Source organism: Clupea harengus, chromosome 11, assembly GCF_900700415.2.
Source record: "Clupea harengus chromosome 11, Ch_v2.0.2, whole genome shotgun sequence".
In the NCBI taxonomy this organism is placed as follows: Eukaryota; Metazoa; Chordata; class Actinopteri; order Clupeiformes; family Clupeidae; genus Clupea; species Clupea harengus.
In genome coordinates, this window is record NC_045162.1 from 8,320,235 (window position 1) to 8,342,665 (window position 22,431).

Genomic DNA, 22,431 nt, shown 5'->3' on the forward strand with positions numbered 1-22,431 from the left:
TCGCATCGATTTCACGAGGGATTTGAAAAAAATAATTATCCAACTTGTTCACATTCCTGTAAGGGGAGTGTGTGTATGTGGTGTGTGTGTGTGTGTGTGTGTGTGTGTGTGTGTGTGTGTGTGTCTGAGTGTGTGTGTGTGTGTGTGTGTGTGGTGGACACAAGGAGAGACTGTGAAAGACCTGTGTAGCTTCCTTAATATTTCTTTGTACTTGACAAACTGGAACCCTTCTAGAGGACTTATCACACACAATCTTTTCACACCATTTCCATTTGCGTAAGAGAATATATGTGTCTGTGTGAGTGTGGTGTGTGTGGCGTACCTGGGTCTAGGTCTGCCTGTGTGTCTGTCTGTGTGTGTGTGTGTGGTGTGTGTGTTGTACCTGGGTCTAGGTCTGCCTGTGTGTGTCAGTGCGCGGCTCTTTGCTTCTCCACTGTCTCTGTCTAGCAGTAATAAAATGTTTGGAATAGTGCGAGCTGTGCAGTGGTGTATATACACTTGCAGAACACACACACCCACACGCACACGCACACACACACACACACACACACACACACACACACACACACACACACACACACACATACACACACACCCTCCCTTCCCGCCCCTTGTGCTTCTGAAGAGTCTCAGTCTGATTTGGAAGAGAGATGTGGCCCCACAGCGGGCTTGTTGAAAGATGAGAGCTTGTGATCGTATGCTGGGGCCTCCTCCCCTGTGAGCCGGACAGCTGGGCGCAGACAGGCCAGCCTCTGGGAATCTCACGTGTGGGAATCTCGCTCCCATAACGCCGCGCCTCACCGGCATCCTGGCCGCTTGTGTTTTGACAGAGACTGCCGACCCCGGTGACCTTGAGCGCACTCGCCGCGTACAGCCGGTTTCCACGGCAGCGATAGCCATCTCGCTGGCGATGCGATCAGACACGGCGCGTAGCGGCAGTGTGGGCACTGCCATTTCTGCCATATGGCACGGGCATCTGTCATCCGCCCAGCGCAGCAGCAGGGGCCAGGGAGGTGTGCCCCTCGTGGGCCACCGTACAGTCTGAGGCGTGCAGACAGCAGCCAAGAACGCTGGCAGCTCATGGAGAAGGCCTTCTATTGCCTGTTTATTTGATCAGCTCATTAATAACATTTCAGTGGCCTTTTGGAGATGAGTTGGCTTCACAACTAAAGTAGCCATTTGAGAGTTTATACAAGAAATACGCTTCCATACGAGCCAGCATCAACGGAGGTAGAACTGGTGTGAATTGTCTCTTGTTTGAGCAAAGCGCATGGCTTTGTGTGTGTGTGTGTGTGGGTGTGTGTGTGTGTGTGTGTGTGTGTGACACAGACAGACACACACAGGCAGACCTAGACCCAGGTACGCCACACACACCACACACACACAGACACATATATTCTCTTACGCAAATGGAAATGGTTCCGTCAGACAGGCACTGTTGTCTCTGCCTCAGGGAAACTGATCTCCTAAAACGTGTCCTTAGATGACGTGTGAGAGAGATTACAACAGTATCTGGAGAAGATGAAACAAACCCACAAGCTTATCACTGGAACCATCCATTAAAGCACTTACTGTGTCTGTGTGTCTGTGTGTCTGTGTGTCTGTGTGTGTGTGTGTGTGTGTGTGTGTGTGTGTGTGTGTGTGTGATGGGAGACCAGACAGGAGCTGTGTGTGTGTGTGTGTGTGTGTGGGGTGGGGTGGTGGGGTGGTATTGGAACTTAATAAGGTTTGGAGTAAGACCCATCTCTTTTGCTCTCTCTCACACACACACACACACACACACACACACACACACACACACACACACACAGAGCAGGGAATGCTGGGAGCAGGGTGAAGTGTGTGGAGAGGACTGGTTGAGTGGGTCTCCAGTGGCTTTGTGCCAGGCCCCATTTCTGCAGTCATACAGTCAGCCAGACAGAGGAGGGGTGTGTGTGTTTGTGAAGAGGGGTAATCCCTGCTCTTTTGGGACATGCAGGGTGCATACCCCCCCAACACACACACACACACACACACACACACACACCGTAGCTAATTTCTATTCATGGTCTGTTTAACAGCCTTTCACAATGAGCACAAACCAGCACATATCCCTTTCTCATACATACACATGAATATTCTCTACCATGCCCCCTAATAGATATACCAGATTCCACACACACACACACACACACAAACACACACACACACACCTTTAAAAACTTGATATATGCCCCCCTTATTTTATGCTACATCAGAAACCATCTGTGTGAGACAACTAATCCCTTTCACCAGAGCCTTAATTGATAGTTGGATGAATAGGAGTGTGTGAGTGTGTGTGTGGGGGGGGTGGAGTGAGGTAGGATGAATAGGAGTGTGTGTGTGTGTGTGGGGGGGGGTGGAGTGTGTGTGTGTGTGTGTGTGTGTGTGTGTGGGGTGGAGTGGAGTGAGGTAGGGTGGGGTGGCGCCACTTGAACAACCTTCCCCCCAGTGTTTGTGCTGAACGTCTTATGGGTCCCACTGCGTTATGGTGGCAAAGGCCGTGTTGATCATCGTCTAGAGGACACCTGTGTTCGGTACATGTGTTTTACCTTTTGAAAGAGTCTGTAAGAGGGTTCTGTTTGGTGTTGGGCTTCCTCTAGTCTACGTACTGAGTATCACACCTCTGAAGTGTGGTTCACAGAGCACATACGAGTCCTGATGGTCTTAGTACAACCAGATTCGATAGTATTGTGATGCAGTACGTTTGTGACCGAGATGATGTAGTGTCAAATCATCCATTTGCTGTATTTTCCACAGCCCCTTTGTGATTTGTTCGATTCGAGAGACATGCCGATGTCCGGAGGAACCGTTAAATATCATGACAGATGTGGCCGGGGCACGGTTGAATTTGGCCGAGCTGCCATAAATCAGTTCCACTGTCTCTCTCCTCTTGATGAAAACGGGTCCGTAGCCTTGCTTTGACACGGTGCGGGGATGGGGGGTTGGGGGGTGCAAGGGGGGATCACTTTCTCTCCTGCTGTCACGTCTGTCGTGAGGGGTTGTGACAGCTGACCCTCGAGGGTCAAAAGCGGTGGACAGATGCACTGAGCTTCTGCCTGTTCTGGCAGGAGCAGAGAGAAATGACAGCGTCTGGCTCACCGACATGGCGAACGAGCGCGTGATTGACAAGTTTACCGAGCCCATGACTCGTCTGTCTGTCTGTCTGTCTGTCTGTAAAAACTAGTTTTTATTTCTTTCAAAGATCAGTAGCATAGAAGATTCTGTTCTCCATAGAGCACGAAGCAGTTGGGATAGTACTGATGCTGTCGTGCTTACAAGTGGAAATCACTTACAATGAGGAAATGAATATGGAGCTCACAGACACACAGGCCTACTGTCTGCTTTCATCATGAAAAGAGCCATTTTTTATTTTATGAGAACCTCAGACCAAAAACATGAAGTTTGTGGTTCTGTAGGGTGTTAAGGGTGTCCTGATGTAACCTCAAGTAATCCCGTCATTTTAAAATGTTAATCCCTTTTTAAAATATTTTAAAACTATTTTCCTGCTGAAATCTTGTATGGCAAGGTCACAATTTCCAGTTTACACAAATCAGTATTCATAAATCCAACAAGCCATTTCACTTTTATGTAATTAAATATAGGCTAATAAAATACTGCAATGGTAAAACCCTTTGAAGTAATTCCATTAAATGAATTGTGGTTATACAGCACATTTTTTTTACCACAGGGAATTATACTGGCACAACAGAGCACGTTTACTTACAGTAATTTAGTGATTTATTTATTAGAAATAAGGCCATTGTGAATATTGGCATCTTACAGATAGAAAACCATGTAACGTCAAAGGTACACGTACAACAGAACAAACTATCAGAGGAACGGTTGAGTTAAGAAAAGGGTGAGTAAAAGACTTGCAGGGAGAGGTTTTGTGTTCATGATCCAAACATGTAAAGTAGACAGCAGTGCAATGGCACATAGAGCTAATACAATTTGTAACAGACTTACATACAAGGTAAAAAAAAAAAAGTTAATTAAACACAATTAAGTCACAATTCTCATACATATCTGGAGTAAAACATGCATAAGATTTTAATGAGATGGATTCCACTGCACGTGTTTCAACTAGAATCTAATGTTGACAGGACTGTGTAGGCTTAATAGCTGAAACACTGTTAACACAAGGAGAGGTCTTTGCCTCAGAGGCCCCTAAATGAAAACAAATTACCATCACTGAGGGACACGTCTAGATTTGGACACTTGAGTGAACTGAACACCGCCTAGCCTGTGTGTCAGTGCTGTGTGACGGTGCTGTGTGACCGTGCTGTGTGACCGTGCACAGGCTCCCTGCCTCCCTCATTCAGCGCCTCACACAGGAATGCTAATGCTAATGCTGCAGGTTTTCGACCTCTCAGAGGCTGACACGCTCACTCACAACACTCACAGCCTCTCCAGTCTCTCAGAGAGGCGACTCGCTTCCAGCCACTACCAGCTCTCTGAATGGTTAACAGTAAATGAAGCTGCATCAATATGAGACATAATTAGCAGTGCACTAAACACTAAATTAGGATGCAGCCATCGGAGACATCAGCAGTGAAATTAGGGCGTACTCATTAGTGATCCACCAAGGACTGGATTAGCATTTCATATCATTCAGCAGGTGCTACTGTCACAGTGACTCCTCGGCTTGCCGTACCTAAGTGTCTGTCTATGCCCATTGTTTGGGTATGTCAATTAACACACTGATCTCAGCAAGCAAGGAGTTGTGTGAAATAACAAGAATTACTCACAGGAAGTTAGTACAATGCGTAATGTCTTAACATTGCTATCTTAAAGACTCCACCCTACAATGTAAACAAAATGAATTATAAAAATCCAGTGCAGTTCAAATGCAATTTAACATTCCAGAACTAAACAGAGGCAGCTTCAGACCATTTCTATGAGTTACTCATGATTCATTACGTGTCAGATTACAATGTGCAAGTTAACAGTCACGTCAAGAAAGACACAGTGTAGTGTAGTGAATTGAGGTTAGTCAAAATTCTATAAAGACAAAACAGCACATGTAAAAGTTCTTCAAATTTAAAAAACATTAAAATGACATTTAAGCCTTGACGTAGACAGGTGATCAATGTTGAGCTTCTGTGGCAGATTAAAACAATGTCTGGGTATTATTACATTATTTCAATGTAACCAACAAATGGCATACTGCTGAAACTGATACGCTGCATCACAGGACTACCCCACCCTGGAGTTAGTGTTCTTAGGATGACTGAAACATTGTAATCACCCAAGTGGAGCTGGAATGACAGTGAAGGTCCAGGTCATGGTGACACGACCATTAACAGAAAATGACTCACACTGCGGTAAGTGTAGTCGGACGCTAAAAGCTAAGTCACGGAGAATGCCGGCACTGAAGTGAGTAAAATGGTGTCGTTATCGAACAGCTAAGGGCTTTCTAAGTGGCCTCATAAACTAGAGCAAGACATTTTGTTCCTTATACTAAGTGGCTTAGCCCACCACATGCAACATCAACAGATATGATTTTTAAAACATAATAAAAAAAGAGACGGACAACAAAAACCACAATCTGTAGCAGAGCTATTAAATAATTCTGTAAAGGCTATAGCTTCTTTGAAGCTTCCCTGAAAGGTGGTTTGTTAAGACTGCACAGGGAGAGGAGGTAACAGTGGATTAGAAACAGTGGCACTTGTACAACAAATGATCATTCCCCTCAGAGAAGAACCTCCAGGTTTGTTCGTTCGCAGCCAACAGTGGTCGGTTGACACTGTACAACATGAATGGATGTAGTGTCCTCCGTGTGTTTAAACTAAATGATGCTCTAAGGCAGGCAAGGGAATAGAGTACAATAGAATAGTACACATGAGTTCTCCTGTTCTAACAGCCAGCTGTTTCTAAAGAAAAACACTAGTAATGGCAAAATGCAGTTAGGTGAAGTGCAAGCATCGATCAGTAGAAATACCACAAACGTTGTTTTTTTTTTGTTTGTTTGTTTGCTTTTGTGTCTCAAATTTTTACTATTTACAATTCACAGACTGGAGATCCCTTCAAGATAAAATTTCTTCACAATTTCCTTCAGCTACACTTAGAGCTAGAGTGTAGAGTTTTCTACAAGAACAAAATGAAAAACAAACAAAATACAACAGGACTGTCCCTACAGTCTTTCAATATAACTGGCATGGCACCGCCTGAGCAAAACTACCAAGAGCAAAGCTTGTTTGGTCAGGCATTTAAAACAAACAAAACAGATAGAACTGAAATTGAATTAAACACATTAAAACTCTTTTAGCGTCACTCCGTGAGGACAGGAATGTCAATCTCGATACCAGAGAGGCGTGAGCGTTGGGAGTAACGCTGAGTGGCGTATCTTTGAGACCCCCCATAGCCTTGCGAGGGGGCGTAACTCTGTGAAGGGGCGTAACCTTGTGAGGGGGCGTAACCTTGAGAGGGGGCATAACCTTGAGATGGGGCATAACCTTGAGATGGGGCATAACCTTGAGAGGGGGCATAACCTTGAGATGGGGCATAGCCATAGGCCTGGGTCCCTCCAACTTCAGACCCATACCCGTCATGGCCCGGCATCTGTGCCAGGTAGACCTGTTGGGGGATATGCTGGCCAGTGACACTGGCAGGGTACCCCGGGGCAGTTATGAAGGTGGGGGCATCCATGCCCGGAGGCAGATAGTGCTGGGGGCCAAAAGCGCCCGGGGAGGGGGGCATGCCATTGGCGGTGAGCGGCTGCGCGGATAGGCTGGTTGGCATGACGGGCGGCTCGGGGAAGGGCAGCCAGAAGGGCGAGGGCAGCTTCTTGCACATGCAGTACCACATGAACATGAGCAGCGCCGCCAGCAGCAGCCCGCCGGCGCTCCCGATGGCCACGTACACGGCGAAGTCCACGGCGAACACGTCCTCGTAGCGGCGGTTCAGGTCGTCCGTGTGGAACAGGAACCAGACGGCCGGCGGCATGGCCACGCCACCGCCCAGGAACAGGAACATCCCGGCCACCAGGTGGCAGCCTACGCTGTTCACCAGGCAGCGGCTGTTCTTGATGTCGTCGGGCTTCTTGGAGCAGCAGGCCGTCTTGCACATGCCCATCAGGATGAGGAACAGGGCCAGCGTGGCCAGGGCCAGGCCGCTCGGGAGGCAGAACTGCAGCAGCCGCAGGTCCAGCTGGTCCACTTTGGCCCACCAGTTGCCGTCGAAGTGGTAGCAGCCCGAGGTGCCGTCGCGCCGCACGCACTTGGTCCACAGGCCGTCGTAGACAGTGATGTTGCGGGCGTTGTGGTTGAAGGTGACGAGGCGCGTGGTGCGCCACTGGGGGATCACAGTGGCCACCAGCAGGCCGCCCACGGACAGCAGGGCGATGACGAACGAGAAGGCGTTGGTGGCGTGGATGTCACGGCACGACATGACGGCAGCTGTGGTGGTCGGCGAGACGCCACCGACCAGGACGGAGGGAGGAGGAGGAGGAGCAGGTGGAGGAAGAGGGGCGAGAGTCCTAAAATTGAAACACAACAGTAGTCAGCAGACAGGTCGGCACTTCTTCGCCTCTCCTCTCTCTTGCTCACACACACCGCGAGTGATTAATGACACGGTGCAGATATGCAGGGTGGTGGATTCACTGAGGAGAGGTCCCTGGGTTCAAAGCCCACAGGGGCGTTTCTGATTGGCAGACATGCTGAGGAGAACTGGCCAGCTGAACTGCAGCATGGCGCATCCTGGACCAGCAGGGCCAGATCACCAAGGGGGGAGTCTAAATTGGGGTCAGCTTTATAGAGTACAAACTATTTCAGTGTGCTTAGTGGGGAAAAGGATTACAGTAAGCAACTTTTTGGGGCCTGATGTGTGCAACCTTAGTTATCGTGGGTGGGCCTGGAATGAATGGACACAGCTTTAGTCATATCAGTCACAGCAGCTAGATGAGTTTATACATTACGTTGAAAGTAGCCTGTTCGTCCTGTGGTACTGCACTGACCTACTCTCAATATCTCCCCATTAGGAGAAATAAATAGAGCTACTGTATTGTTTTGTTGGTTCCCACGTTTTCTGCATGATTAGGCAATAAGTACAATAAGCAGTCAACACTCCACTCAGACCTTCCGTTTACCACAGCTATGAGAACCTCGAGTTTCTGCACATTTCCAATCTCAGTGGGGGATCTCTCAAAGGGGGATCTCTCAAACTTTTGAGAAAGCCAACACCTAGTAATTCGGATGTCAGATTACAGCTAGCAAGGTAGCGTTAGCTAAAGGAAACCGCATTAGAACGGCTTTCGTCATATATAGGTGGTTGTGTTTCAAAGCACTGCTACTGTGCTTTCATTAACAGTTTTCATTAACGTTGACATATTCTATCACCATTTATAGACAAATGCTCACCTCATTTTAACAGTTAAATGGATAACATTAGCTTGCTAGCTAGGCAACTTTGCTAGCTTGATTACTGTTTGCTTAACGACATGATAGTAACCTGTTGCGTTCAAAATTGCAACAACAGTTCCGTAGAACAGACAAAGTGAAGTATCTATAGGTTTACACTGTGTAGAAGTGATTTAATAATCCTACCTCTCGTTTTGTGATTCTTACGAAACACTCAAAACAAAGATTCCAATCATTTTCCTGTTTGTTGTGGTCGCACCGACCAGTGAACGAAGATCTTTTTCCTGTTGCTGCCCGAGTGCGCGCGCTCCCGTGCCTTGCACGGGCACTGAAGACTGAGACTGACGTCATTAGCGAATCGAAGTCCTCTTTTGTATGTTGAAAACAAATGACCCCGTGTAAATAAATAATGCCCTCGTTATTGCAAATGGTATTATTAAACGTTGTTTTGAAAACAATATGTTCAAACAATTATTCATGCTCGCACAAAATGTTATGAGATGAAGAGATGTAATTGAATAGGCTGAAGTTCCATCCAACCTACCCAAGTAAACCCTGCCCCTATTTATTTTGTTTAATGTTTGCCTACATGTGATGGTTACATTGTAAATGCATTTTATTTTGCAAGCTGATGTTTTTTGGTTGAGATTTCAGGTTTATCAATGATTTGCATGGCACTCACCATCACACTGAAGATAGAGTGGCTCACAGGGATGTCCATCATATGTCCCTTCTTCTTTTCTAGGTGGGTGAAACCCAGATCCATTTGATCTATAAATCTCCTGGCCTGGAGGCTCCTGAGGGCTTCCTATCTCCCAGTAAGTGTTCCACCATAACCCAGATCTTATAAAACACACACAGGAGCAGCCATCACTAGACTACAGACGACACAGACTCCCTTTTAAGTCAGCCCTTTTAACAGTCATTCTAAACATATTACATACAGTTGGAAAAGGGCATAAATAAATAAGCCATTAACAATAATAATACTTATTTCCATAGACAGCACAGATTATTCACGCATCACACTATTTTAGAGGTTGCAGTTTGTGGTATTGATCTACAGTTAAAGTGTGCTATGGGCTCGTGTTTCCTAGGAGATCTCCTTGAGTCCCACTTTCAGACGCCACCTGTATATCCTGGCTCTAAGGTTGCACTCCGGAGAAGCAAGAGACAAGTAAGTATGCATGCAAGTGTGCTCAGATGCACACACTCACAGCCGTTCAACAGCTCTCAAGGTAACAATGGAAGATGTACCCTGAGGCCCATATACATGTGCATAGTCCATGTATATGTATACATGGACTGTGTACAACTGTCACATTTGTAGACTACGCCTTCTGCAGTTGTTATACTTTTGGGAGAGTTACAGAAAGAACATGACCCAATGTTGTGGATTTTGTGTGGATACTTGATTGATTGATTGATTGATTGATTGATTGATTGATTGATTGATTGGTTGATTGATTGAAACCCCTCAGGTATCCAGAAGCCCACACAGTGTAGAGGAGGAGGCGAAATACATTGAGCTGATGGTTATAAACGATCACCTCATGGTAAGACTTTTATGTGGATGTTTGGGAATGCCACAAGGGACACATTTTTCTCATGCCAGCAAAATGGCGAGTTGAATTGAAATGGTTTACCACAGATTTATCGAAGTATTGTTAAAAGACCAGAACAGGTAGTTTGGTTGTTTGCAATTAAATGATATCAAGTTGTTAAATTGGTTAACTTTATCGTTTCTGTCTGCAGTATAAGAAACACCGTCTGTCAGTGGGCCACACAAATAACTATGCCAAATCTGTCGTCAACATGGCAGACCTGGTGAGTCTTAGAAGATTGTCAGAGTGTGTGTTTCTGTTTGTGTCTGTGTATGTGTACAGGTATGTGTTTCTCTTTGCATCTGTGTATGTGTGTACAGGTATGTGTTTCTCTCTGCATCTGTGTATGTGTACAGGTATGTATTTCTCTCTGCATCGGTGGTCCTGTACTTCTCACCATCCCTTGGGAATCAGTTATGACATGAAAACTGAAACTGAAATCTCATCTCAACATAAACCCATAGAGTATTTTTAGGCTAGCCTGCAGTCCGTCTCCTGGCGGCCATCTTACTCAGGGCTTTGAGCTACAGCGCCCTTTAATGTCCACGGAGCCGTTGAACGTGGGACCTTTGACATTTCACTAAATTAATCTATTACTTGTGTCCTTCCCACCCCCTGTTCTAATGTCAGATTGACCAGGAAACCAAACAGCCCTTTCCGATTGGCAAACACATCAGCCACTGTCTCATTTATCAGTCTGAGCCCCTGCGCTGGCTGAGCAGGGTATTTGCACCAGATTAGCAATTGATTTTGGATTTGAGTAGATTCCTGTGTGTGTGTGAGGAAGAGAGATGAGAATCCTCCAAAGGACATTTCATTTAGGGTCTGGAGAGAATAGTGATGAATTATTTCAGAAGAGCACATAGTGCATCCTTGAAACAGAGAACGAGTGTGAATGCGATAGTCAATAATGCTGAGGGTACGATTATCAGAGACCCAGGTATAGCACTTTGAGCTGCATTCTTTTGCATGAAAGGTGCTATATAAATAAAGTTTTATTATTATTATTATTATTATTATTATTATTATAGCAGGCTAGACTGCACTCCACCACCATAAGATGCTAGTGCAGACTAAACAAAGGTGATTTCTATCATTTTCACATTTTACAACTATGGTGGAATTTAAAGGGGGCTTCAGTGGAAACAATTTCATGGTCCGTTTAGAGCAAGGGAGTTTCATTTTGTGTGTGTAATTTCAGGGAGTAATTACACACCCATGTTGAGTAATTTCCTGTTTGTGTTAATCACCCCGGGAGTCTGAGATCAGTAGTGTCAGGACATTTCAGTGTGTGTGTGTGTGTGTGTGTGTGTGTGTGTGTGTGTGTGTGGTGTGTGTGTGTGTGTGGTGGTATGTGTAGTCTAACATTTTGTGGTCAGAGCTTTTAGGAAGCACTTGACACACCACTCACAGATTGATTGTTTGCTGCTCTTGTAAACCTTTCTGTGTGTGTGTGTGTGTGTTTGCTGTTGTTGCTATTGTCTGGTCTGTCAGATCTTCAAAGAACAGCTCAACACCCGTATCGTGCTGGTGGCCATGGAGACGTGGGCAGCAGACAATCACTTCACCATCAATGACGACCCCATGGTGACGCTCAAGGAGTTCATGAAGTACAGGAGGGACTTCATCAAGAACAAGGCGGATTCTGTGCACCTGTTCTCGTAAGTTACACAAATCACATGCACTCACACACACACACACACACACACACACACACATAAGACAAACAGAAGCACCACCATCAATGTTTAAATAACCACCCGTGCAAGAAGCACCCAGATAAACATAACAACAAATCTAAAAGTGTTTTGGCCCATCTTTTTATACCTATACATGTAGATGTTGTCCCATTATGTTCTCAAAGAGCACCCTGCAGTTTCACAGGTCTCCTTTATATTGAAGTGTGTATACATTAAATATATCATGTGTCTATATTCCACCGTGCCTACATGCGTGGTAAACAGAAGATTACGAGACTCTTTTTGTACCAGTGTGAAGTGAGGTAGTGGGATGTTTAGGTTGATAGGTTCCTGTGATTACAGGAGTTGCTTGTCACTTATTCGTAGGCCTGCGCAAACAAATGGACGGTCATTGATGATCTCATTTCCAACATTCACTCTTTCTCTCTTCATACCATTTTCCATCTTTAGGGGCAACCGTTTCCATAGCAGCTGGGGAGGAGCCTCCTACATGGGTGGGGTTTGCTCACTGACGAAAGGGGGAGGGGTTAATGAGGTGAGTGTTCTTGGATCGTCATTGGACAATCGGTATTTACTGACTAAGTAATTATCAAGTAATTGTGTGCTACGATAGCATAAGACTGTAACCCCTGTAGTCTATCTCAGGCTGTGCTATAATGAATCACTCTCTTTCTCTGTATTTCTGTCTTCCCCTCATCTCTCTCTCTCTCTCTCTCCCTCTCTCTCTCTGTATTTCTGTCTTCCCCTCATCTCTCTCTCTCCCCCTCTTTCTCTCTCTCTCTGTATTTCTGTCTTCCCCTCATCTCTCTCTCTCTCTCTCTCTCCCTCTCTTTCTCTCTCTCTCCCCCTCTTTCTCTCTCTCTCTCTCTGTATTTCTGTCTTCCCCTCATCTCTCTCTCTCTCTCTCTCCCTCTCTTTCTCTCTCTCTCTGTATTTCTGTCTTCCCCTCATCCCTCTCTCCAGTATGGAAAAGCGGAGGAGATGGCCATCACTTTGGCCCAGTCCCTGGGGCAAAACATCGGCATTTTCTCTGACAAGAAGAGAATTCTCAACGGTACGCTGCTGTTGCTTTCTCCCCTCTCTCTCCTCGGCCTCCCTTCTTTTCTCCTCTCTTTCTCTCTCACTCACTCCCTCTATCACTCTCCCCTTTATCACTGATCTCATTTCTAGCTCTGTCCTATTTTTTTCTGGAAATGGTTGACATAGAAATGACTAAATATTTAGAATGCACACTCACAGACACACACACACACACACACACACACACACACACACACACACACAGTTATACACACACTCGCATATACTCATAAACACACACACATGCATGCACAGATATACACACACGCATGTGCACACACACACATGCGCACACACACTGAAACACACTCTCACACATTGATTGATGTGTCCTCACACACACTGGATGACTCTTCCTGTAATCTGTGTGCTCCGCAGGGGAGTGTAAGTGTGATGATAAATGGTCTGGCTGCATCATGGATGATGTTGGGTGAGTTCTCTAAAGCTGATTAAACACACAGACACACACATGCACGCACACACACACACTCATACATAAACAAACACTTCTTGCCTTGCCTATTGCCGAGTGCTTTGATGGAATGCCTCAACTGTCTTTGAAAGTCTGACGCCCTGTAGTGTTTGTTCGTGTCAGCCTAGTCACACTGTCAGCTTCACTGGTTCTGAGAATATATTAGTATTAAATGTGTGTCTGTTTTTAGTAAGTATTAAATGTGTGTCTGTTTTTAAAAGCCACAACACTTTCTCAAGATGATTCAAGTCTTTCTGTTAGAGACAATTGGAAATTTCCCCCAAATCATCAGCAGAGGGCAGTATGTTGATTTTCTTGAAGTGTACCATATTAGTGGAGGGAACAGCTCAATTTAAACTAAATGTTTCTTTTGGGATGTCCTTAGAGAAAGTGTTGTTAACCTATGTACAGCTGTAGTGTAATGTACTGTCAGTGGTGTTACTGGTCATGTTGGTACTGGTGTGCTTATTGTCTGTCTTCTGTGAGAAGGCCACTGTTGACATTTACTACAGTACGATTGTTGAATTGTAAAAGTTTAAAAACAGTTATTTCTGATTCACTTACTTAAGAGTTCACATTCTTATCTAATGTTTAATAAGATAAATATAATTATAATATATAAAAATAATTAATATAAAATACTATACAAATGTTACTGGCACAGCAATGGCGTTGTCTCTCTCATTGTACTGATGCTTGGATTTTGATTTAAACAAAAGGATAGTAATTTGAAGTTATTCCATATTGGACAGTATTTAATGGATGGTTTGGAAAGTGGAACTGACAAAACCATGAATCCAAGAATCCCTCAAACTAAACCTGCTCTAACTCTGAATCATGCTTAACCCTACCCCTCATTTAAGCTTAACCCTAACCTAACACTTAAACACACCTGGTCCTTGTCTTTCCAAATCGATCACATTCTGGACTCTTGATGCAATGCTACAAATCTCAACAGTGGCCTGATATCTGTTGACCTGTTGACACAGTTATGATTACATTAGTGGCTATTTAAGGCATTTCATTAAGTGAACAGGTCATCAGTTTCGATCTGTGTGTGTGTGTGTGTTTATGTGTGTGTGTGTGTGTGTGTGTGTGTGTGTGTGTGTGTGTGTGTGTGTGTGTGTGTGTGTATGTGTGTTTATGCTTCTTCTTTAATGCATTTTGCATTTCCCCTCAAAACCCCAAAAGGCACAGCAGGTGAGCAGGAGCTTGGCTGTGACTCGCTAACAGGGCTGCAGTTTTGACCAATCAGCTGCCTGGGGAGGGTTGTCAGTCACCTCAACCCTCGTCATTCCATCCAGTAGCATTAGGGCCCGCTGCCTCGATGCTCCTCCTTATTCAAATTACCGTTTGCAAGAGGGAGAGGAAAATCCACAGTGATGCCCCGTTGTCGCTCTGGATTTTTAAAAATATCTCTCATTGTTTCTCAGACTCATGTTTCCGTTTGGCTTTTGTTGACACCGCGTTTGGTTACTCTTTAGGATGGGTGGAGCCAGACTCATGACATCATCAACAACCCGATTGAAACAGTCTGCAATGTCATTCCCATCCATCCAACACAAGTGCCTAATCCCCTACACGCCTGTTACAGCATATAGTATTATCAGGAAGCACTAGTCTTATCATTTGAGTATATACATATGCAATGGCAGAGCTTCCTTGGTGACAGGAGTTGCCTGTTTGCTGGTAGCAGTTGCCCACAGCTAGTGTCAGTTTTGCCTGTCCCATGAGTCGGTTAGCGCTCAAATCGCAGCTGGCAAGAACTGATCTTAGTATAGCTTGAAGTAGTAGTTGCTTTAGTGATCTCAGTTGGCTGGGATCAAAGTTGAAAGGTCATAGGTGAGAGATGGTTGGTTCTCCTGTGCCGTAGGAAGCCATTGTGACCCCTGTGTGCCTCTGATTCAATGCGATCGGAGCGTGACTCCTGGGCCGCCCAAGGCTCTGCTATTAACCCAGTTATCAATGGTATTTCAGACGCTCGTGTTCAATGGTGAAATCTGTCACTTCCATTGATGGATGCTCATGTGTGTGTGTGCGTGTTCTTATTTTTTCTTTACGTTTCTTCTGTGCTTGCATGTGTGATCTCACTAACTCAAATCGTGTTTTGTGTGTGCGTGTGCGTGTGCGTGTGCGTGTGCTCTTGCGTGTGCCTGGACACTTTTGAGTTTGCTAGCTAAAAGAAGAGAGTGAGGGAGATAGTGTATCGAATTAATGTAGGTGTCTGCCATTGAAATAGTTCTTGGAACAGCCAGACCTGTAATTGGGTTATGATTTAGGAAGGAAGGACAGAGATAGAGAAGCAGAGAGAGGGATGGAGAGAGAGAGGGAGAGAAGGAGAGTTGATCAGACTGCATTAGTGCTTTGGCCAGGGTCTCTGGCTCTCTCGGCAAGAGTTGCTGACTCCTCTGATAGGCTGTGCTGAGAAGGCTGTTGTGTGTGTGTGTGTGTGTGTGTGCATGTGTGTGAGAGAAATGGAAACTGTCACATGATATGATGTTAGGAAAGTAAGGGATCTCATTTGGATCACTTTACCGTAAGAGGATAGAGGTTAAGCGCTCTTCAGGTTACAGGAAGTATGTTTGTGTGCGTGTGTTTGTGTGTGTGTGTATGTTTGTGTATGTGTGTATGTGTCACTTAAAACTCCCCAGGCGTGGGTGTGGCCTACAGCTTATTGAATACAGTACTCATAGCAGGTGTAGGAGGGCTGAACCAGGGCACGCTAGTCTAAACTGGAGGTCAGATCTGGATCTGCCACCATCTGGATAAACCAGAACTGCTTTTCACCTGATCAGTGTAAAAGGGGGTTTCTCTGAAATGAGACAAACAAATTGGACTCCTGTTCACTTGGCGCCAATCCAAATCCCAGCAAGATAGTTAGATATGCAAGTCTTTTTTTGGAGTTTCGTGTGTCTTGACTGTATGTATGTTGGTTTGGTGTTTTTAGTTTAGCTCTCCAGTAGCCGTGAGCCACTGTTTCTCAGGTCAGGTTCTGAGAAGCCCCCCGTGCGTGCTGGTCTTCTTTGGCCTTAGTTAGCCTAAATAAGACGACCAGTCAGCCAGTGATCAATGACTATCCATACGTTAACACAATATAAACATTTGTGCTGACAGCATAGGACGCACGGTGAAATGCTGGGGTGGACACAGCTGAGGAACAGTGACTGTGTGTTGAGTACGGACACTCCTTTAAATGCTTTCCGCTAGCTAACGTGTGTGCTGTGCTTTGTCACTTGAGATAGAACAGAGGCCAATATAGTCTCCACTTACATCACACCAGAACTAGTCTCACATGGCCAAGATTCTCAGTGGGAAAAGGATCTTTTGTATTTCACAGAATCTGGTAGACAGCGAGAAACTATAGCTGCTAACTGCACTGACTACCCCCCAAAGAAGGGCTGCTTTGGATTTAGGTCTGACCCTCTGTGTTTGTCACAAGGGACAAAAGCACACACTCACACACCTTAGTTTGTTGGTGAACTATCGGTGGAAGGTTCCGAGACTGGTGTGTGGGTCTGTGTATGTGTGTGTGTGAGAGAGTGTGTGTGTGTGTGTGTGTGACGTAGAGTGTCCGTACACTAAACCTCAGGTCTGTCACACAGTTTTTACCTGCCCAAGCGCTTCTCCGACTGCAACGTGGAGGAGTACCACAACTTCCTCAACAGTGGAGGAGGGGCCTGCCTCTTCAACAAACCCACAAAGGTACCATGGACCACATCACACCGAAGTTACATGGATTGTTAGTATCTCTGTATGCGTGATAAAATATTTCAATTAATCTCTCTCTCTCTCTCTTTCTCTCTCTTTGTGTGTGTGTGTGTGTGTGTGTGTGTGTGTGTGTGTGTGTGTGTGTGTGTGTGTGTGTGTGTGTGTGTGTGTGTGTGTGTGTGTGTGTGTGTGTGTGTGTGTGTGTGTGTGTGTGTGTGTGTGTGTGTGTGTGTGTGTGTGTGTGTGTGTGTGTGTGTGTAGTTGCTGGAGCCCCCAGAGTGTGGTAATGGTTTTGTTGAGCCTGGGGAGGAGTGTGACTGTGGTACCCCTGCGGTGAGTTTTGTCAATCTCCCTCTGTGTGTGTGTGTCTGTGTTGGTGCCCTGGGTGTGAGCAGTGTGTCCTCTGTGTCTGTGTTGGTCCACTGGGCGTGAGCAGTGTGTGCTGTGTGTGTGTGTGTTGGTGCCCTAGGCATGAGCAGTGTGAGCAGTGTGTGTGTGTTGGTGCCCTGGGTGTGAGCAGTGTGTCCTCTGTGTCTGTGTTTGCAGGAGTGTGAGCTGGAGGGGGAGGACTGCTGTAAGAAGTGCACCCTCACGCAAGGCTCGAAGTGCAGCAATGGACAATGTTGCGGGAACTGCCAGGTTTGTTTTTGTGTGTGTGTGGGTGTGTGTATTTGTGTGTGTGGGTGTGTGTGTGTGTGTGTGTGTGTGTGTGTATTTATGTGTGTGTGTGTACATGTATCAAATGAGTGCTGTAGGTGGGATCTGGAGGTGAGCAAGTGTGTGTGTTTTATGAGTGTGTTCCCTGACCATGACAATGGAATTTATAGATATGGGGTGTGGGGGGGGGGGGGGGGGGTTATGTATAATGAATATGTTCTCACACGTGTGTGGGCAATAGCTCATTTGTATACTGCAGTGGTGCTGTGTGTGTGTGTGTGTGTGTGTGCGCGCGCAATGGTGCAGTGTGTGTGTGTGTGTGTCTGTGTGTGTGTTAGCTCATTAATGTATCACGGCGGTGCAGTGTGTGTAATGAAAGCGGTCTGGTGTCTTCAGATGGAGTATTCGGGGGTGGTGTGTCGAGAGGCAGTGAGTGACTGTGACATTCCCGAAAACTGCACTGGCAACTCCAGCCAGGTGAGGGCGCCATCCACTGGGACTGATTTCTTTACGTGTACATAAAAATCTAGGTTTTTACAAGTTATCATGTTTCCGTTTTTTTCAGTGTCCTCCAAATGTCCACAAGATGGATGGGTATACCTGTGAAAAAGACCAGGTACCAGTGAATTTAATTTTACAAACACACATGGACACACACACGCACATCATCAACAGCATAAAGGTTTAAAAAACGTATCATGTTGTGACCTATTCAGATGTAAATAAAGTATTTGTTACTTCTGTTAGTGATTATTCTGCCTGTGAAAAGAGTTTGTGTATCATACATACTGCTTTGGAGTGTGACTGCTGATGCTTGCGATTGAAACAGGGCCGATGTTTCAACGGAAGATGCCGGACTAAAGACAGACAGTGTAAATACATCTGGGGAGAGAGTAAGTCCATTTTGCATTTGGAATCTGTGAGAAATATTCATATTCAAATATTCATTATGCTGAGTTATGCATTTCATCTGCTCCTATGCATGTGTATCTCTCTCTCTCTCTCTCTCTCTCTCTCTCTGTGTCTGTGTGCTCCCACAGAGGCCACAGCAGGTGACAAGTTCTGTTATGAGAAGCTGAACATCGAGGGGACAGAGAAGGGGAACTGTGGGAAGGATAAGGACACGTGGATCCAGTGCAAAAAGCAGTAGGTCCCCCAGCACCACACAGTGGCTCTTTACACACAGACAGGACTTCACCTAAGTCAAATTGCTGGGGGGAATGAAATGCCACAGGGTCAATGTCTACCAATGTTCTCAGTTTTCCATTATGAGACATTATGTTGGCTGTTTTCCACTTTCCACTTTCGACTTTCGACATAACAACATTAAACGTTGTTATTTATGCCTTGTCAGTGCAATGCACTGCATATTTACCGTTTACATAAAATATGAGAACTTAAGGGTAATTTATATTTTAGGAATATATCATATGACAAATGACCAAAAACAAACGTGTGTTTGTAAAATGTGTTTATTTGTGTTTCCAGGGATGTTCACTGTGGGTATCTGCTGTGCGCCAACATCTCTCCAGCTCCCAGGCTTGGAGAGCTACAGGGAGGTCTGACCTCCTTCAGTGTGGCCCAGCACAGTGCTTCTCTAGACTGCAGGTACACACACACACACATACACACATACATACACACTCATACACACTCTCACACACACAAACACACACTCACACACACACACACACACACACACTCACACACACACGTTAACATTTTCATGCATACATACAGTTATATAAAATACAATGATACATTGACACATAAACATAAATACATTCCCAAAACATCACAGGTGCACCCACACAGGCTGTCATCCACACACACACACACACACACACACACACACACACACACACACACACACACACGTCATTCCCCATCACTGCGTGTTCTCTTGTTCTCTGTGATGACTCCGTCTCCCTGCTCTGCGCTGGCAGTGGGGGTCACGTGCTGATTGACGGGGACACGGACCTGGGCTACGTGGAGGACGGCACGGCCTGTGGCACCGACAGCATCTGCTTCAACCATAAGTGTCTGCCAGTGCAGGAGTTCAACTTCAGCACCTGCCCCGGCACCACCGAAAAGGTCATCTGCTCCGGACACGGGGTATGTGTGGGACTGTGTGTGTACGCAGGCGGCTGTTTGTGTGTGTGTGTTTGTGTGTGTGTGTGTCTGTGCAGTCGTCTAACCCAATTGTAACCCAAACTGTACATACTAACCTTCTCTGGATGTTATGTCTAACATTGTCCTGCTAACAAGCAGAGCACCACTACAGGCCCCATAGTATACGTGAGGTTTAGCGTCATCTGGTGGTTTCATGTAGGTGTGCCAGAGCGGATGTGCAGCCCCAGTTTAGAGAGACTATTCCAAATGTTCATGAGTTCACTTTGACTCCTGTTCTTGTCTGCTGTATCAGGTGTGCAGTAACGAGCTGCGGTGTGTGTGTACTCTGGGGTGGGCAGGAGAGGACTGCAACTCCACATCTCCTCTCAGCGCCCTCATCGTGCGCCCCACATCCTCGTCCTCAGGTACACCCACAAACACACACACACACACAAAAATACACTCACTTACACACACGCACACCCACACACACACATAAATACACTCACTTACACAGTCAAGTGTATATTCAGTCAAATGGTCACTCATATCTGAATACTCTTGAACATTTCCTTTAATTGGGGTTTTAATTTGGTGCTTTTTTCTCATCAGCCTTGGGGAAATTTGTTTCCAGTAAAGCTGTGTAGTATTGTTCATCATCAATGTACATGATGGTATTACATGAGTCTTTCAGTCATCTCTTTAGCATCTGCTAGCTGTTCATTTTCTGTTCTCCTGCTCAACCCATTCGTTCATTTGCAGCCTTTATGTATGATCTGTACTGTTGTTTCTCATGGTCTCATTATTTATTTAAAAATGTCCCCTTTTTTCTTTTCTTTGTTGTACTGTTCTTTTTCTCGCTCATCCATTCTTTGTCGGCAGCCTCGTGCCGTGTGCAGGAGTGAAGTCAGCTTTAGAGTTGTAGGTTGTAAGACGCCTGATCTTCCATGTGCTCCTTTTCTCCTGCCTTCATCTTCCTCCCCCATCTTCCTCCTCACCTCCTTTCTTATCCTATGTTTTCCACAATGTGTGTGTGTGTGTGTGTGTGTGTTTTATAAAGAGACCTCAAACCTTGGTTGATTTGGAGTGACGTGTTTTTGTGTGTGTGTGTGAGATGGGATCCAAGCTAATACGATCACTGGTAAGTTGATCGTACAACAAATCACTGTGTGCAGTGACTGTTGGTGAGGTGATTTGATTGATTGAATAGAATTGATTGAATTGATTGATTGAATTCATGCCTGGTTGTTTTGGCCTTTCTGTGTGCTGGGTGTGAAACATGTTCAGCAGCTCAAACATACACAGACCACTCTGTTGGCTAGTTAGCAGCGAGAGCAGCTGTCACACTTACCATTACACCCCTTAAATTTCATTCCCCCATTCACTACAAAAACTGTGTGGTTGTTCGTCCTTCACACCACTGGAAACTCTCTCTTATAGTGTTTACCACTACGTGTTTTACGCTACAGTGCTAAATAATTATGTAGATGTCTGACATGACTTAAATAATACGCCATTCAACGGCTAACATACATGCAAAATTTGTATCTTTTCTCCCACAGTATATTTGTTAACCCTTCACTAGCCAACAGAAAATGTCCTGTATGGTTGTGAGCAACTGTTGAACATTTACTTTCTGGTGTGTGGTTAAATCCCGTCTGTCAGTGTTGTTGACTGTGAATTGGTGGTGGCATAACTGTTGTCAAGGTTACATTCTAACATTGTGTTTCTCCCGTAGCCCTGGTGAACACCAACATCATCGTCGGCGCCATCACTGGCTCCATCCTAGTGCTCGGGCTCATCGTGGCCATATCGGCCTGGGGATACAAGTGAGTGGAAACCTTTCAGATTCACAACAGACAAACGACTGACCTCAATTACCTACATGAATGTACTAAATGCCTGTATACTGAAATACAGACACACTGGTAAACTCAAATGTGTATTCTAATATGTAAGAGCACACCCTGATGGTGCATAGCTGTGGTTTCCTGACCACTGCGGACTTGATAGCAGAATAACATGCTCATCTGGTGTGTTTCATCAATTACCCTAAATCTTAACACACATATAAACACACACACACACACACACACACACACACACACACACACACACACACACAAACATGCATATTGTCCTCACTGTTCTTTTGACTTCCTTTTCCTTAGGAGCTACAGGCAACGCAAATACGCAGAGTCAGAAGTTCACAGAAGATTCTGCCGGTGAGTCAGTGTTTACTTCACTCGCAATAAGAAACTGAATGTAATGTAATGACATTAACAATTGATGATATTGTCCTGTGATGTTTTTGTGCATGCATTAACGTGCCCCTGTGTGTGTGTGTGTGTGTGTGTGTGTGCCCGCACACACTCCCTGACCTAGACAAATGCCAGCGGGTGACTATGTGAAGAAGCCAGGCGACGCAGACTCGTTCTACAGCGACATGCCGCAGGGCGTGAGCTCCAACTCAGCCAGCAGCTCCAAGAAGAGGTCGGCCTACCTGTCGCACCTGCAGATCTACACCTGCTCCTTCACCCCCTCCATGCCCTCCATCAGCCAAAACATCTCTCTGTTCGGCTTCAGGTGTGCCCTCACCTTCATCGCCATCCTCATCACCCTCATCCCAGCTGCCGGCTTTGGTTGACTGATTTTGCCAGTTTCAGATTGCGCCTCTCTCTTTTTGTCCAGCTCAGGCTTTCTTGCGCTTTATATAAGTG

General features: G+C 45.6%; 2 protein-coding genes across 5 annotated transcripts in view; one reads left to right on the forward strand and one right to left on the reverse strand.

The window, feature by feature from the left end:
- adam22 (ADAM metallopeptidase domain 22) overlaps positions 1–22,431 on the forward strand; it is a 60,849-nt gene that overhangs the window by 30,737 nt on the left and 7,681 nt on the right. For 2 of the 4 annotated variants that reach the window (XM_031576714.2, XM_031576716.2), the window contains exons 7-27: positions 9,124–9,196; positions 9,476–9,555; positions 9,860–9,934; positions 10,134–10,205; positions 11,477–11,643; positions 12,133–12,217; positions 12,646–12,736; positions 13,141–13,192; positions 16,837–16,936; positions 17,204–17,275; positions 17,489–17,581; positions 17,996–18,076; positions 18,165–18,215; positions 18,429–18,492; positions 18,640–18,745; positions 19,088–19,207; positions 19,546–19,714; positions 20,025–20,136; positions 21,450–21,540; positions 21,883–21,936; positions 22,097–22,297. In XM_031576714.2, the coding sequence (XP_031432574.1) occupies positions 9,124–9,196; positions 9,476–9,555; positions 9,860–9,934; positions 10,134–10,205; positions 11,477–11,643; positions 12,133–12,217; positions 12,646–12,736; positions 13,141–13,192; positions 16,837–16,936; positions 17,204–17,275; positions 17,489–17,581; positions 17,996–18,076; positions 18,165–18,215; positions 18,429–18,492; positions 18,640–18,745; positions 19,088–19,207; positions 19,546–19,714; positions 20,025–20,136; positions 21,450–21,540; positions 21,883–21,936; positions 22,097–22,297 (2,009 nt within the window). The remainder of the gene's footprint in view (positions 1–9,123; positions 9,197–9,475; positions 9,556–9,859; positions 9,935–10,133; positions 10,206–11,476; positions 11,644–12,132; positions 12,218–12,645; positions 12,737–13,140; positions 13,193–16,836; positions 16,937–17,203; positions 17,276–17,488; positions 17,582–17,995; positions 18,077–18,164; positions 18,216–18,428; positions 18,493–18,639; positions 18,746–19,087; positions 19,208–19,545; positions 19,715–20,024; positions 20,137–21,449; positions 21,541–21,882; positions 21,937–22,096; positions 22,298–22,431) is intronic. The other 2 variants (XM_031576715.2, XM_031576717.2) reach the window with 1 other exon arrangement.
- On the reverse strand, positions 3,737–8,736 carry cldn12 (claudin 12). Its single transcript, XM_012818160.2, has 2 exons — positions 8,565–8,736; positions 3,737–7,498 (listed from the first exon to the last, which is right to left on the reverse strand). Exon 2 carries the CDS (start codon positions 7,408–7,410, stop codon positions 6,292–6,294), a length of 1,119 nt encoding a protein of 372 aa, XP_012673614.2. The 5' UTR covers positions 7,411–7,498; positions 8,565–8,736; the 3' UTR covers positions 3,737–6,291.

Excerpts from the sequence above, each read along its gene's own strand:
- cldn12 (XM_012818160.2), bottom strand. The coding sequence starts at position 7,410 with ATGTCGTGCCGTGACATCCACGCCACCAACGCCTTCTCGTTCGTCATC.